General features: G+C 37.8%; 1 protein-coding gene across 4 annotated transcripts in view; it reads right to left on the bottom strand.

Moving 5' to 3' along the window:
- Nucleotides 1–18,285, bottom strand: part of LOC122032652 (uncharacterized RNA methyltransferase pc1998-like) — a 110,792-nt gene that overhangs the window by 4,486 nt on the left and 88,021 nt on the right. For 3 of the 4 annotated variants that reach the window (XM_042591966.1, XM_042591965.1, XM_042591967.1), the window contains 5 exons: nt 6,232–6,345; nt 4,113–4,231; nt 3,903–4,020; nt 3,674–3,810; nt 3,372–3,525 (listed from right to left, as the gene is read on the bottom strand). In XM_042591966.1, the coding sequence (XP_042447900.1) occupies nt 3,372–3,525; nt 3,674–3,810; nt 3,903–4,020; nt 4,113–4,231; nt 6,232–6,345 (642 nt within the window). Of the gene's footprint in view, nt 1–3,371; nt 3,526–3,673; nt 3,811–3,902; nt 4,021–4,112; nt 4,232–6,231; nt 6,346–18,285 lie in introns of those variants that run through there. The other variant, XM_042591968.1, reaches the window with a different exon arrangement.

Raw genomic sequence — 18,285 nt, 5'->3', positions numbered from 1 at the left:
GTCGTGTCAATTAGGTAAGCATGTTCGTAGTTCTTTTTCTCCTCACATTGTGACTCGGGCTACAATCCCCTTTGCTTTGATTCATTCTGATGTTTGGGGTCCAAGTCGTGTTTCTTCTACATTGGAATCACAATATTTTGTTACTTTTATAGATGATTTTTCCTATTGTACATGGTTATATCTGATGAATGAACGTTCAGAATTGTTTTCTATTTTTCAATCTTTTTTTCATGAAATCAAAACTTAGTTTGGTATTTCTCTTCGAACTTTGCAAAGTGATAATGCACACGGGTATCTTTCTACTCAATTTCGTTCCTTAGCATCTCATGGTGTACTGTATCGCACGTCTTGCCCTCATACCCCTCAACAGAATGGGGTTGCAAAACGCAAGAATCGTCATCTCCTTGAGACCACTCGGACTCTTCTTCTCCATTCTCATGTTCCTCATCAGTTTTGGGGTGATGCCGTACTTACTGCGTGTTATCTCATTAATCGTATGCCTTCCTCCACTCTCTGGGGTAAAATATCTCATCATATCCTCTACCCTCATCATCCTCTTCATCCTTTACCACCTCGAGTCTTTGGTTCTATATGTTTTGCTCATGATCTTTATCCTAGCATTGATAAACTCTCTCCCTGGTCTCATAAATGTGTTTTCCTTGGGTACCCACGGTCTCAGAAAGGGTACAAGTGTTATTCCCCTACTCTTCGTTACTACTTTATCTCTGTTGATGTCACATTCTTTGATTTGGTTTCATTTTTTGGGCCTCCTGCTTCCTAGTCCGAAGTTTCTCCCTCTCCACTTGCACTAGTGACTATCTTTTGTCCTCTGGAGGCGCCTCTATCGTCCCCAACCTCATCTCCTCCTTTGCAGGTTTATCAGCGTCGTCCTTATCCTGCTTTGCCGCCAACCGACACTGCCACTACCGTGGACACATCTTTGAAGTCAAGTCCTTCACTATTTCCTCCGGTCCCATCTCCTGACTCTGATATTCCTATTGCACTTCGAAAGCGTATGCGTTCCACTCGTAATCCTTCTCCTCACTATGTTTATTTGAGTTATCATCGTCTTTCTCATTCCTATTATTCTTGTCTTTCTTCCTTGTCGTCTGTTTCTCTTCCTAAGACTGCAGGTGATGCCTTTGCCCATCCAAGATAGAAACAGGCTCTGCTCGATGAAATTTGTGCTTTACAGAGTAGTGGGACTTGAGACCTCGTTCCTCTACCACCTGGGAAGTCAGTTGTTGGTTATCGATGGGTGTATACGGTGAAGATTGATCCGGACGGTATGGTTGACAGACTTAAGGCATGTCTCGTCACTAAAGGCTATACTCAGATCTTCGAATTAGATTATCGGGATATTTTTTCTCTTGTTGCGAAGATGTCTTCATTCCTGTCAATTGCTGTGATTCGCCATTGGCCTCTTTATCAATTGGACATCAAAAATGCATTCTTACATGGTGATCTGCTCGAGGAAGTCTACATAGAGCAACTTCCGTGTTTTGTTGCTAGGGGGAGTCTTTTGGTCTTGTATGTTGCCTACGGAAATCTTTATATGGCCTCAAGCAATCACTCAAAACATGGTTCGGTAGATTTAGTACTGTAATTCAATAGTTTGGCATGACTCGGAGCGAGGCTAACCATTCTGTCTTTTATCACCACTCATCTACTGGTTGCATCTACGTAGTGGTTTATGTTGATGATATTGTTATCACAGGTAGTGATCATCTTGGGATTTCACAGGTGAAACCACATCTTTTTAAACATTCCAAGCAAAGGATCTCAGCAAACTCAAATATTTCTTGGGGATAGAAGTAGCACAGTCTAAATCGGGGATCGTCATATCCCAAAGAAAGTATGCAATGAATATTCTGGAAGAAACAGGAATGTTAAACTCAAAGACAGTCGACAACCCTATGTATCCTAATGTCAAGCTCTTCCCTAATCATAGGGAGCCTCTTCCAGATCTTGAACGGTACAGGCGATTAGTAGGGAAACTAAGTTACCTTATTGTTACTCGTCCGGATATCTCATTTGCAATAAGTGCAGTAAGTCAATTTCTCAACTCTCCATGCAAAGAACATTGGAATGTTGTGACTCACATTATTCGATATATCAGAGGCATACCAGAAAATGATCTTTTGTATGCAGACAAAGAACATACTCGAGTCATAGGGTACTCTGATGCAGATTGGGCAGGATCTCCCACTTATAATAGGTCCACTTCTGGGGTTTGTATATTTTTCGGAGATAACTTGGTTTCTTGGAAAAGCAAAAAGCATAATGTTGTGGCAAGATCCAAGTCAGAGGCAGAGTATCAGGCTATGGCTATAACTAGTCAAGAGCTTATATGGTTAAAACGGTTGCTTCAGGAACTCAGATTTGGGGAGGTTACACAAATGTCACTTATATGTGACAACCAGGCTGCCATACATATTGCCTCGAACCTAGTTTTTCATGAGAAGACAAAGCATATTGAAGTTGACTGTCACTTTAGTAGAGAGAAAGTCATATTAAGAGAAATATCTACTAGTTTTTTCAACTCACATGATCAACTAGCAGATATATTCACTAAGCCACTGAGAAGTTCCCGAATTGACTACATATGTAACAAGCTGGGTACATATGATCTATATTCTCCAGCTTAAGGGGGAGTGTTAGAAAATTGTAACATAATAACTAGGGGTATTATTGTAATTATATTGTATATCCTTCTCTATATAAGTCAATAACTCCATGGTGTCTAATACACGGTTTTCTCTTAATAGAAACTTTCAATTTTGTAATATAACCTGAATAATCTTTTGGCAGTCTCTAAAACATAGTCAAATTCATTTATATACATTACTATATTTGCTTTTGAAATTTGAAGATCAGCTTTCCTAGTTAGGTAGTATAACAATAAATTAATATCAGCTTAATTCAGTTTTATCAGTTTATATATTGGCGTCCTAGATAGAAACTTATCTTGTCATATTTCTAAACTGATACTGAAGCAGTAAATTGAATATTTCATTTAGTTTGGTTTTAGGATTTTGATTTTGGATGGACACCACTTATTCATGAGATGATCCAATGAGGTAGAGTTCATCCAAGTCAGCCGTATGAAGACAATCCATGCTAGTTAAGGATATAAAAAAATAACATTTTTTAAAATTCTTTTAGATTGCACAAATTTTAGACTTAGAGCTGTAGATAAGGCAGAAAATACTTGATATGTGGTTAGCTAGAGTCCATTCGTACCAACAATTGAATGTGGAATAATGGTTGTATCATGCTAGTCTAAAATGGATGCATGCCGCAGCTAGACAACCGAGATCTTAATTCATGAGAAGAAGAATATACACCATCTACCATGCAGACACATTTACCTCCTTGAAACTTTCCCATCCACAACTTATATAGACAAGAGTATTAGGCCATGATATAGTCTTATCCAAAGTTGTTTTTCCTTCCACATTAACTGAAGCTGCCCTGGCACGCAGAACCCATGGCCTCTTCTCATCTTTCACCTTTATGTCTAAACTGTCCATTAAAATAAATTTAAATTGTTTGGAAGAGTCAATAAAACATCAAACGGCTCAGATAGAAACCAAAGGTTCCAGATTTTACAGATCCTTGAAAGGCTTCCTGTAGAAAAGAAATTAAACAAAATCCAAGGTCAGATGTCTACCTAGTGTCAACTGCTTGCATAACTGTGCATTGTGACAATGCAATCTTCCTTAATGCGTCAATTACAGATGGGTGCAACCCTTTCCTAGTAGGATCAACAACGACAACATCTGACCCTTCCAGCCAGTGAAGTGGTTCCTACATTCAAAGCAATCAATTGTCTGGATAAATAGTATACCAAATGTTGACAATCATTTATCATATTGAGGGTTTGAGATTGCATTGCATACAATTGAAGCATCTGCATTATGCCAGCTAATATTCCCATTTATAGCTTTTGGTAGACGGTTAACTGATTTCTCAAATGATAATTTTGACTCTTTGTTGATTTCAACACATTTAATAGATCTGCATATAAGAATTCTCGCATAATTTGATCAAATTTTATGGTAGTAGAGATGTTGCAAACAGAAATCAAATTATGCAATTATAAAACATGCCTGCATCTCCTAGCAGCAGCTAGTGATAATCCAATGATTCCAGACCCAGCATACAAATCAACAACAGATGATTCATAGGGAACATGTTTCTGCAACTTCCTGAGCAAGGACTGAAAAGCCTGTAACAAAAGTTCAAAATTTTGGATTAAAATATGTTTCAAATCCAACCATCCCTCCACTTCCGTATTACAAGATAAAGATTTGAAGCACTAGTGAATCTTACAATTGAACACAATCAGAAGAAAAGAAAGATATGAAGCTTTAATACTTAGAGAATTAAGGGTTCAGCAGTAAGCCTTTCCCACATTCTTTTCCAAGATACCTTGACCCCATACATATAGCTAAACTAGCAACTTTCTTCTCTTGCCATTATATTAGTCTTTCCAGGTGATCAGTTGATTGATCAAACCTCATCAATGGACTGCTACATCAATTTGATGGTTCCGTGTTACTTTCCAGTTCAATGTTGTTATCATTGGGCTCATTAGTCAACTACTGGATGACTTCAGATTAACTAATGCTTGACAGTCAACTGTTTGGTGCCCCAAAATCAGAACGAACAGAAAACATTCTATTTGATTCTGTTTGGTGTCCAGTTGACTACCCAATCGATAAGTTCAGTCAATTAATACTGAGCTTCAGTCGACTGACATGCCTTATCCAGCAGCTGTTTGCCTTTGTTCCTCCAAGGTAATGTCACTTCCTTGCTGATTTGACCTTGGGGCCAAAAAGTTTTCCGACCTCTAGAACTTCCTCCTTGCTAAGAAGCACCTCGCTTCCAAGACTTCCACATGCCTAGTGTCAGGTACTCGTTGAACCGCTAGGACTTCATGCAACAGCCTAGCATCTAGTCCTTATGACCCGCTAGGACTTTCTTTGCGTACCATTATATTGACCTCAACCTACTAAGACTTCCTTCGTACAAATGTCCACATGGACTTTTCCTTATCAAGAATCTTCTTAGACTTCCACTGTTGCACCTGCAACTTATGTCAAAGTTGACTTGTAGTTGCACACTTGACATTTATTTGCGACAAACAACATTGTCTAACTTAAGTATTTTCCAAACATCAAAATCACATGCACACATGCTAAGGCATGATTGCACCTAAATCTTCCCTTTATGATGTTTGGCAACTATTTAAGTTAGGTCTTCGAAAAAAAAAAATATTCATGTGATCATAAAAAATGAATAGAATGAGTACAATAATCTCAAAGAAATGATTTCATATTAATCCATAATGTTTCCCCGTTATATGTGATGGTTTCTAACTTAAACTCCTCACATCTTTCCCTTTGACACACATCAAAAAAGGATGTGAACTCACCCTCAAAAACTTAAAAGCTCAACCTTGAGTTTTTCTTATGGTTTAGGGTTATCCATTAGGCCCAATCTTTATCTTTAGCTTATGTGTAGGTTTCCTAACTTGAATACCTCACATCTCCCCCCACAGAGATATAGGAAGACATTTTAACCTCAAGACGAATTGGAGTTTATATGGTTTTAATACCATATTGTGTCATACCGATATTATTTCAGTATTTTTTTTAATATAAAATATATTAATAAAAAATAAAAAACAATTAACTTAAATACGTGATGCTCACAATGTTAGCCATGGTGTTTTTTTTTTTATTTATTTTTATTTTTTTAAACTCCCGGTTATGTCAATAAGATTTTACCTTTTAAGGTTTAGGAGTTGAGTTATAATATTAAGAAGAAAAAAAATTCAAACTGAAAAAAAAAATTTAGGTGCTCACAAGTGTGTAGGGTAAGATGTATAGGATAGCACTAAGCTTCTAGCTTGAAAAAGTGCATAGGGGAAGTAATTAATTTTTTTGTCTCATAAATTGGATTCACATCACTGTGTAGATTGATAAGCAAATCTAGTAGAAGCAAGCCTACTAATTACAATGCTATATTACTTAAAAACTAATGTTCCAATTAACCCAAAGGCACAAGAAAGCAGATGAAAAATGCAAACGATGAATACTATGAAAAACATCAACTTAAACAGATAAATGTCAACAATCAGCAGTTTTTCATGTGCTTGCTTTAGCAAAAAAAAACAGGATCAATTTTGATGCCTTGGGAGATAGTGATATTTTCTAACTGTACCTGTGTATTTGCCTGGCCAAAGCTTGATGGATCCAAACATATATCGACTCCTCCAATATGTTCCCAAAAATCCCGTTCCCCCGAAAGATGTCTCCATCGGTTTCCAAAGATTGTCTACATGTAATGGGCACTTTAGTTAGGTGAAAATACTGACAATTAACTAAACAGTTTTCACGAGAGGTTCAAAAAATTTTGTGCTGACTAGATGTATTGATTTAAAAAGTCTTCTGTGATATGGTTTATCTGTTATCGATCAAACCATCAAAGGGCATTGACTTCAACTACGGAACTTCACTGAAGTAAATCAATAGTACCTTTAATAAATAGAAGATATTGATAACCGAAGAAATATATGTGGTTAACATATGTGCTTAGGACTCTTTTAAGTTACTCCTTCAAAACATATAAAATTTAAACTCAGGGTTGAAGGAAATTTGGCACTAACTAAACCAAAATAAAGGTAGGTGAAAATCTCATATCATTAAAATGAATGGAGCTAACTATGTTGGTAAGTTAAGCGATTGATTCTTGGATGATGTCAAGTAAATGTTAGACTGTTTATAGCTTCTGCAAAAAATCATTGATACACCAAGGAGATCAAGACTTGCAAGTAGATCTCATAATATTTAACATGATCCAATAACATGACACGATTCAACTCAACAGGAAACACTATTTACCCAACAGTGATAGTGTTCTATTCTGAAAATTAAATTAGATTTTGATGTGGACGCCAAGGTGGATGCCTTTGTTGGATGCCGCTATAGTTGGAAGCAAATTAGTTACTGCCTAATTAACTACTGCTATAGTAAAAATAAATTAGCTATTGCCTAATTAGTAGAAAATAAATAATGACCTAATTTAACTACTGCTATAGTAGAAACAAATAATGATCTAATTAGCTTTTTTATTTTTGATTCCTTGTTTCCTTTATGGGTTGGTCTTTCCTTAATCGTGTCATGTTTGACTCCTTATATAAGCAGTGTTATTATTAATAAAGAGGAAGAAGAAAATTTGAGTAATTGGACCTGTCTAGGATGAGTCTTTTTCCTCCTCCCACCCCCCTTACGTGTTGCATGACCAATTACGGATCCGGATCTCAACCTGTGACTCGATCTTGCACTCAGGACCATAACAACTTGGTATCAGAGCCGATCATAGGTGACACGGATCCTATCACATCCAAACTCGATGCCTTCATAAAAAGATTGATCTCGCAACAACAAGTTTTCATGCAGCAAATCACCTTCCGCCAGTAAGGACTAGAGGAGCAAATGGCCAAGTTATCCCGTACTGTTCAAGAGACAAGACGATAGTCGATGCCCACCACAAACAACCCCACTAGAGTGGAGTGTAGCCCCTATAAAGCCTCAGAGATCAGATCTGAAGCACCAATTAGTGGCACCCTGGTTCTGCGGTACTCGAAGATGGAGTTCCCCACCTATTTTGGAAAAGGGGATCCACTGGACTGGATTAAAAGGTGCGCAAAAATTCTTTGTCAATCAAAGGACCACAGAAATCGACAACGTTGGTCTTGCTACCTTCCACTTGGTAGGGGGAAGCCCAACTTTGGTTTGATCAAATGGAACAAAAGAGCCAGATATGACTTGAAAGCAATTCAAAAACCATTGTCATATCCACTTTGGGCCACCTATGAGCAACAACCCTCTGGGAGAGCTAGCAAATCTAAAGCATACAGACTCGGTAGAAGACTACTAGCGGCAGTTCCAGCCCCACCTCGCCCAGACCTCGGACCTCGGACCACAACAACATGTTGACTTGTTAGTCGAAGATCTCCGTATCGACATCGAACAATAGAAGCCTAAAAACCTAGGCATTGCAATGAATATGGCCAGGGCATTAGAACGGAAGCAGTGCTTCCATCAAGGCGAGGGGTTGCTGCGCACGAATTGGAGCGGGACCACAACCAACCTCAACACTAGCAGTGGATGCCCTCCTTTGGCGAAGACCAAGACAACAGGGGACATCAGTAAGGAGACTCCGCCTGCTTCATTCTTCAAGCGTCTAACCCGCGACAAGATGGCACAAAAGAAAGCCAAGGGCCTCTGTTTTAACTGTGATGAGTCTTACTGCACAGGTCACAAGTGTAAATGTCTGTTTTGGATTGAAGTGTCAGGGAAGGTGAGGAAGAGGGGGAAGTGGATTCGAAAATTTCCCTCCATGCTATTAGTGGCATTATACCCCGCTTTCGAGCTTGAGGACAAGCTCAGCATCGAGGAGGGGAGTGATGATGTGGACGCCGAGGTGGATGCCTTTGTTGGACGCTACTATAGTTAGAAGCAAATTAGCTACTGATATAGTAAAAATAAATTAGCTATTGTCTAATTAGTAGAAAATAAATAATGTCTAATTTAACTACTGCTATAGTAGAAACAAATAATTGCCTAATTAACTTTTCTATTTTTGATTCCTTGTTTCCTTTATGGGTTGGTCTTTCCTGAATCATGTCATGTTTGACTCCTTATATGAGGAGTGTTTTTATTAATAAAGAGGAAGAAGAAAAATTGAGTAATTGAACTCTGTCTAAGACGAGTCTTTTTCCCTCTCCCTCTCTCCTTACATGTTGTATGATCAAGTACGGATCCAGATCTCGACCTGTGACTCGATCCTGCACTCAGGACCATAACAGATTTAAATTGATATTAAGGGAGATTATTAGAATTCATTGGAATTAAATTAGTTTCGTTTTGCTGAACCGAATGTTTTGAAAACTAATTTAGTGGTGTTATCTTAGTTTTGGGATTAATCATATGTCGAATTTATTGATTGGTATTGTGTTTGGGTGGAAATTGATTTAATGTCATTTTGCACTAGAAGAGATATTAAATCATATTTAAATGAAGTGTTTCATGGCTGAACCAGTGGTTAACCAGTTTGAACCATTTAGTTATTTTAGAAAAATTTATAGATGGCAAAGGAGGGCTCCACCATGTTAATATTACTACTAGTGAAGGAAAAGAATAAATTCCTCCATAATCCTAGCATCTTGGCTTGATCTGCTGCTACCAAACAAAATTAAGACAACTTATGACTCTACTGCCAGATAAAACTCCTGTCAAACCTTTTAAGTTACATCCCATAAATTGCTATAACTACCTAAACTATTTAAGTTACTACAAATTTTACCATAACCGCTTAGTAGACCAAATTTTTTGGATTAGGATTAAGGATATTTTATATATCCTATTATTTCCCCCTCCCTAATTCCTGCGAGAAGCCACGACTCCCTTCTAACGCAGTCAAGAATTTAATCCTATTAAAAGTTGTTTAAATCATTAATTTTTATAATTTGTTGGAACATTTTTAAAAAGTTGTCTAGTTTTTTCGAAAAATTGTTAGGCTTTTATTAGAAAAATTAGGTTTTTATTAGAAAAGTTTATTATTTTATAAAGAATAAGTTGTATTATCAAACTATAAAAGGGGTTAGGATCCTATATATTGGACAAGTTTTGGACTAAATACAATTTTCAATTTCCTTTTCTTTAGGTGAGAATCAATAACTTTTTCTCTAGGTAAGAATCATATCTTTATTCACCTCTTGTATTATATCAAACGGTATCAAAGCCGAATTTTGTGTTCAATAATTTTTCATCCATCTTCATCATCATTGTTTCTCCCCACCGTCACTTCTCGTTCCTCACCCACTGTCATCTCCATCTCTATCATACTTTCATTCACACTATTATAATACATCACACCCTATTTCCTCTCTGTACAATCATTATTCCTCTTTTCACTATTAATTTGTCAACCACATAATGCAGTCAAGAATTAAATTTTTCCTAAAAGTTGTCTAAGTCGTTAATTTTTATAATTTGTCGAAACTTTTTAAAAGGGTCATGTCATGAAATTAGGATTTTGTTAGAAAAGTTTATTATTTTATAAAGAATGTCATGTCATCAAACTACAAAAAGAGTTAGGATCTCATGTAATAGACAAGTTTGTGAGTTAATACAATTTACAATTTCCTTTTCTTTGGGTGACAATCAATAACTTTTCCCTAGGTGAGGATCATATCTTTATCCTATCAAAATGTTGCGCCAATTGGTATCAAAGTTTTCCTGTGGGGATCGTATCTTTATCCTTTCGTTGTACTTTGTCAATTTTCATTACATACCATCCATCTTCCTTATTATTCTTTTTTTCCTCAAATGGGGCAGGGCATTCAGGTTGTTACCCAGGCACCCACAGTTCGAGCCCCAGCTATAACGAATTTGCAGGAATTTTTCCTCCAAATGAAGCACGCAACTAAAGGATGCTGGGCTCCTGGGCTGCCCGTTGCGAGTGCTTTCCGATTTACCCTGGTGGCCGATGGAAAACTTCTGTAGAGCCGGGCCGGTCACCCTAGGCTCGACGTTACCCAGCCTGATTAATCATTTTTTCCCCCACCATACATATTTTTTTACCTCTACCATCATTGTCCCCATCTACATAATACTTTCACATACTATTATTGTTAAATACGCTCTGTTCCTTCTTCACACAATTATGGTTCCTATTTTTCGCTATTAATTCACCCACCACAACCTTATCATCGAGTTGTGTTTCTCCATTTTCTTCATCACCACTTTTTATTGTGATTTCCCTCTCTCATCATCATCACCTTCCAATGTTGTTGGTGTCATTATCTTTATTTCCTCGCAACAACCACCTATAATATAGAAGATCACAAGCAAAGGAGATCGAGTTTGCTTGTTAGCTTCATAGTACAACAACATCAACGAAGCTTGCATCATCTCAGTATAAAAGATTTCCACTTTTTGAATTGACTTATGTCTATTTAGTTGATAATTTTAAATAACTCTTATTTAATTATTTTTCTCATAATTTCATACATATTATCACATCATTAATAAAAAATTTAAAAAATCATATCTAATTTAATCATCTATAAAAAAAACTATCATCATTCATAAAAAAAAATATCATCATTAATATTTTTTTACTTGCACTTAATTTAATTATTATCCATCATGTTTACTTGCATTATCAATATTTATGTTGATATGATAAGAAAAAACACCATAACTACCACCAGATATATATGAGATTTAGATTTTAAAAATGTGAAATAACCAAATTATATTCATGTGAATAACGAACTTAATGACTATAATGGTTATTTTTCAAATAATATTCAATTTGGGAATGACATATATTTATGAAACATTAAGAGAAATCCAAGCTAGTTTACAAAAGCAAAATCCATCCCCTTTCCCATCAGACCTAATTACAAAATTGCAAAACCTTACCCTCTCCAAGCCAAAAGAAAAACCTGGAAAACTGCATGTTTTCAAAGATCCTTATAAAATTCTAAATGAAGAACAAGAAAAATTGAAAGGATCATGGCAACCACAAGGTCAGAGCAGCAGCAGATAACCACAACACCACTATTTGAAGTTCAAATACGAGGTTATCGACGAAATCAACGGAGATTGTTCAACGCACAACAAGCTGCAAGGCGTGTTGGTCAAGCTCTTATTGGTGGTACTTCAAAAAGGCATACTCTTGAACAACAAATTAAGCCTGAAACTCAATTACAATTATCCATGCAAGAGCGAGCCTCCATAGTGCCTGCGGAGGTACTTTACCACTCCCGAAGGGATGATGCACACCATCGAGTATATGTGCATAGATCCGAAGAAGCAATACTTGTGACTGACAACCATCAAGTGGATAGAAGCTTTATACAGGAAGAAAGCTTTATCAGTCAGCTACAACGAAGTGGTATGCAATATATTCATCTTGGAGTCCTTCAGGTACGTATACAAATATTACATCGTCAACAGGAAGGAACGTTGACACTTGTTGTCTTTCGAGATAACAGATGGCAAGGTGATCAGGCAATTATAGCAACGATGGAAGTGGATCTTACTAAAGGCAGCCAAATGATTTATGTGGTTCCAGAAATTATGATGACAATTGGCGACTTCTACCGAAATGTTCAAATATCCATCCTCACAAGAGGATATGAAGCATGACAGAATAGCGAAGCTAATTTGCTAATCACAAGAGGAATGGTAGGTAGGCTTTCTAATACACCTAATGTTGGCTTTGCTTATGAAGTTCAAGGTGTTGTAGATTATCTTACTTCTCACGGAGTAAAAGCCTTACCTGGAAGAAGTTTTTCAACTCATCGGCTGCAAGGTTTAAATTGGACCATCAATCCTACTCAAGTCACTATTCCTATGCAACCAGCAGAAGTAAACAGTCAAACGATGCTGGATGGACGCATATCATTAAGCTTCAACAATTATAAAGCAGCCCAAGTAGCAGAACCACCAAAATACAATGATAGAGATGAAGAAATTTTGGCGGTTATGATTGAAACACAACCTGGTGTTTTTACTTACTTTGACGGTACAGAATCGGAATATTTTGAAAATTATGGAGATTCTGAGAATATTTATGACAAAGGAAAACAAATAGCAGAACAAGAAGATTACTTCCCAAGGTATTCTCCTAAAACTAAGCCTCATATTTTAGTAAATCGAATGTTTCCACAGGCAGTACTCCCAAAAAGAAAAACAGAGGGATCTGCTGGTCTTGATATAGCAGCAAGCCATGATGCTATTATTGAGCCATATGGACGGGAGCTTATACATACATGCCTACGAATAGAAATCCCATATGGATATTATGGCCGTATAGCTTCACGATCTGGCTTTGCATGGAAACACGGAATTGAAGTAGGAGCTGGAGTAATTGATTCAGACTATCGGGGTGAGGTACAAGTTCTTTTGTTCAATAGAACTAGTCTTCCTATACTTATTACTTCTCAGCAAGATATTGCACAATTAATCCTTGGGAAAATAGCTATGCCAGAAGTATATGAAGTTCCTCATTTAAGTTATACTGAACGAGGAGAACAAGGCTTTGGATCTACAGATCAACATTCTGTCTTTTTACCAATTAATGAAGCCTCTTCCTCTCAAGAACCCCACAAACTTACAACGCAGGATATCTTTTCCTTATTAATGCCACAGGAAAAGCTGGCAGTTTTGGTGGAAAATGATTCTTCCCACATATGTTTTGAGGAAGCCCATGCAGCGACTACAAGCCCAGGGGCCTCTGTACCGCAGCCCATGGACACTACTCTAAACTATGAAGAGGAATCTGATTCCTACCTTGACTATATTCAGTATTTATCCTCACTAACCAACACCAAACCAATTTGGGACACCTACTCAGATGATGAATGGACCAATCCATTCGCCAGCGAAGGTGGTGGGAGAAAAGAGCAAGTTCTTGAATTACGACCAGATAATTATGAACAAATTGTTCAACTCATTGCTGCAAACTGCGAAATGGAATATCCAAGTATTCAACGATTGACTGAAAATTTAATTGGGGAAGAACAAATATATTCAACCAGTACGGTAATTTCTCCATATGATCCCCCCAAGATACAGCAATGGGGCCACCTGGATATCCACCGGCTAATGATACACAAGGCCCAAGTTTTCAGCCCATATATGAGCCGCAACCTCCAAAAGCAAAATTTAAAGGAGGAATGAATAATGAATTATGGACCCTACCATCAGCACAACAACAAAGTGGGGCCCTTTTTATTATTCCAGAACAATTAAATTTGTTTGATGACGCCTTCTCAAGATGGGAATCTATTACCAAGAACTTTGTAGCATCACAAGCCTTCTCCGACTCTAAAGAAAAAGTAGAGTTTATTGAAAACTTGTTGGGAGAAATTGAGAAGATTACATGGATTCAGTGGAGGATGATTTACCCTACTGAATATGATGCCCTTATTGCCATCAGTGAAGGACGAGAAGGTACACAAAATATACTATCTCAAATAAGACGTGTATTTTCTGCTGAAGACCCTACTCAGGGTTCAACTGAAATTCAAAATTCAGCATACAGGGATTTAGAAAAATTATCCTGTGATAATGTCAAGCACATAATCCAGTACATTAATGACTATATGAGATTGGCAGCAAAAACTGGACGCCTTTTTGCAGGATCAGAACTTTCAGAGAAATTTTAGCTAAAAATGCCTGGAGATCTCGGAATAAAATTAAGACAGCCTTTGAAGCAAAGCATCCTGGTTTAACAGTAGGAGTTTTTCCAAGAATTATATTTGCTCATAAATTTCTTGAACAGGAGTGCAAGGATGCAGCGTTCAAAAGATCGTTAAAAGATCTATCTTTTTGCAACCAAATTCCTATTCCGGGATATTATCAGAAGTCTGGATCTAAGAGAATGGGGATCCGACAATCAAAAACTTATAAAGGTAAACCACATAACACTCATGCTAGAATTGAAAAGCGAAAGCATTTATTGAGGAACAAAAAGTGCAAGTGTTATTTGTGTGGTCAAGAAGGACATTTTGCAAAAGATTGTCCTAATGATAAAAGAAATGTTAAAAGGGTAGCAATCTTTGAGCAGTTAGAAATTCCTGATGATTATGATATCTTATCTGTACAAGAAGGAGAAGCTCAAAGTGATATTCTCGAGGTACAACACTCTGTTCAAACCTTGCAAATAAATTCACTGTATATGTTAGGTTTGGAAGACGGAGGAGCCGGTGGGATTGGCGATTTTGCGGTCAGGGAATAGAAGCATCAAAATTATTGCTCGATCACCCACTGTTGTAAAAGATTAACTATTGAGAGGCACGGATACATTGTCGAATGCTACCTTATAGTATGCGGACCTATTACTTTAAACGTAACTTACTGACTTCATTTTATCTATGAATTTATACGAGGAGGAATTAGATTATCGGTGTGAAGAAATCCGAAGAAAAGAAGTTACATTAAAATCCATGGGAAGCCTTGCCTAGCAAGGTCTAGTCTGATTTTCAGAACTTGAAGAAGAAGGCTGAAATGTTTATTGAAGACACTTATTGAAGATTGCACCTTCATCGAGCCATCAGTTAGTAAAAATAATGCAATTGCAATTAGAAATGGATATACGGTATTCCTAAGAAGCTAAAAGGTAATTCGGATCTGGCGCCTGACGTGTTGTGAGACGAATCCGTTCCAATGCTGCTGGAACAAAATACCTATGTGGTAAATTTTAGGTTAACTCACAACAATCCGCTATGAAGTTAAAGAAACGGCGAAGATAATATTTTTAGAATTCCCTATACCTACGACTTTCTATGGTTCTGGAGGATAACATTCAATTTATCGGATGTAACTCAATAACAATGCATGGGGACTCGCGTTGGCGATATGATATGAACAATTTAACAACTATAAATACTTTACCATCGTGAACGTGATCGGGCTGGATCTAGATGAAGATGAATATATACAAATTAAGGAGATGGTGATATATTCAGTAGGAAAAACCATCTTTGATCTTACAGCAAAAATTTTGCTCTTATTAAAGAAAAACAAAGTTCTTTGTCGTTTGGATATTAAAATCCAAAATTTATTATTGAAGATCGGCCTCTCAAACATTTGACTCCACTTCGAAGGAGGCATTTTCTAAACATATTAAGTCTTTCTTGGACTTGGGAATCATCCGTCCTAGTAAAAGCCGACAAGAACAACTGCCATTATTGTTAATTCGGGTACTACCATTGACCCGATCTGGAAAAGAAAAGCGAAGAAAGGTTGGTGTTTAATTATAAGCGCCTCGATGACATAACTTCATAAAGATCGATATAGCCTTCCTGGTATTAATACCATCTTAAAGAAGGTTAGTAATAGTTGCATCTTTTCCAATTTGATCTAAAAAATGGGTTCCATCAGTAGCTATGCACCTGATTCCGTAGAATGGACCGCGTTTGGGTACACGATGGGTTGTATGAATGACTTGTTATGCCATTTGGTTTGAAAATGCCCCAGTAATATTTCAACGAAAAATGGATCTCTGTTTTAGAGGAGCAGAGGACTTTATTGCTGTTTATATTGATGACATCTTAGTTTTCTCTCCGGATGAGAAGAGCCACGAGCAGCATCTTCGTGAATGCTCGATATTTGTCGATTAAATGGACTTATATTGAGTCCTCTAAGATGAAGATTGCGATGGCTGAGATTGAATTCACGGGTGCGATTATTGGCAATTGCAGAATCAAATTACAACCACATGTTATCTCAAAGATTGCTGATTTTAAAGACAATGAACTCAAGACCACCAAAGGTATGAGATCATGGTTAGGTCTTTTAAATTATGTCAGAAGTTACATTCCTAATCTCGGCAAATTGCTTGGACATTTATATGCTAAAACTTCACCCAAAGGGGAAAGGAAATTAAATCAGCAGGATTGGGACTTGATAAAACAAATTAAAGAAAAGGTTCAGCAACTTCCAGATTTAGAGATACCCCCTCCTGAATGCTATATTATTTTAGAAGTTGACGGTTGCATGGATGGTTGGGGAGGGATCTGTAAGTGGAAACAAAATAAATTTGACTCTATATCTTCGGAGAAAATTTGTGTATATGCAAGTGGGAAGTTTAATCCTCCCAAATCAACTATAGACGCTAAAATTTATGCCGTCTTAAATACAATGGAGTCTCTGAAGATTTATTTTCTTGATAAAGCTGAACTTCTCATAAGAACAGATTGCCAAGCTATAATCAGCTTCTTCGGGAAGACAGCAAACCACAAACCATCACGAGTCAGATGGCTTTCTTTCACCGATTATATCACTGGAGCAGGACCTTTGGTCAAATTTGAACATATTGATGGCAAAAATAATCAGGTAGCTGATTCTCTTTCTCGCCTAATATCAGTGTTAACTTTTTCGAATGGTAGGAGCAATTGTGGCGGTGGCTGCAGTTCCTGACACTCGGGCTCGAGAAGAAGCGACGGGAGGCCCGGAGATGTTGATCGAGAAAGCCCTCCTTGTTCACAAGAGCGCAACAGCAGCGAATCAAGTCCCTCATGATTTCGGCCGGACCAATCTAGTTCATTTGCGAATCTCGAAGATTTGCACTCGGGCTGTGCTCGAAGAGTGTGCACAGCAGCAAACTCACTAAAGTACTGAAGTGCGATAAGTGTATCCGGTGTGAACGAGGACTACAAGGACAACGGCCTGGAGCGACGTCCTTGAAAACCACTTGAAGACGCGCGTTAACTTGCCAGAGTTTAAAGTGTTGAGTAGACCACGTGATGTACTCATCTGAGGAATGGAACGAGTAGCTATAAAGTAGCTTATATAAGATTCTTGCTTAGATACAACTTCTTCTTATAACTTGAGTCGACTCATCATCGTGTTCAGCGTCTCTGAAGAAATTCCTGCGCAAAGAGTTTCTTCTTAAGTTTGACATTCGGTTTGCAGTGCTCATCAGCCCCATCAACACGTTGTTCTTATAAGATCAAGAATCAGCGTTTCATAAAGCGCTTAAACAAAGCCTGTACGGACATCGAGTGGTCGCTCGTCAGTCCATCATGCTTCAAACTTAAAGCATACGCGAGAGGATGTTAAGATAAGATGTTTCAAGTAGTTGGTCGTCATATCGCCGGCTGCCTGATACCAACTATTCCACCCGCTTGTCCTCTTCGCACTTAGTCGCACTCACAGAATTTTAGTGAGCTGAACACGACGCTGTAATCAGCTGGAGTGCATTGAATCAGTTGCACCGTTCTTCTGCTCGAAAGCCGGGCAAATCTCTGATTCGTCAACTGCTGGCTTTTAATCGGGCCGATGGCGGCGCTTACTCGATTCCTCGCCGCATTGCTCAATGAGGCCGAGAGGGTCAGGCCTCGATCAACATCTCCGGGCCTCCCTCGCTTCTTCTAGCCTCGAGTGTCAGGAACCAGAGCTAGCCTGCCAAGGTCTTGTTCCGGCCATTCTGAGAAAGAGAATCCGCTACCTGATTATTTTTGCCATCAATATGCTCAAATTTGACCAAAGGTCCCGCTCCAGTGATGTAATCAGTGAAAGAAAGCCATCTAACTCATGATGGTTTGTGGTTTGCTGTCTTTCCAAAGAAGCTGATTATAGCTTGACAATCTGTTCTTATGAGAAGCTCAGCTTTATCAAGAAAATAGATCTTTAGAGATTCCATTGTATGCAAGACGGCATGAATTTCGGCGTCTTTAGTTGATTTGGGAGG

This window comes from Zingiber officinale, chromosome 11A (genome assembly GCF_018446385.1).
Source record: "Zingiber officinale cultivar Zhangliang chromosome 11A, Zo_v1.1, whole genome shotgun sequence".
Classification (NCBI taxonomy): domain Eukaryota; kingdom Viridiplantae; phylum Streptophyta; class Magnoliopsida; order Zingiberales; family Zingiberaceae; genus Zingiber; species Zingiber officinale.
This window is presented reverse-complemented; position numbering and strand designations above follow the sequence as displayed.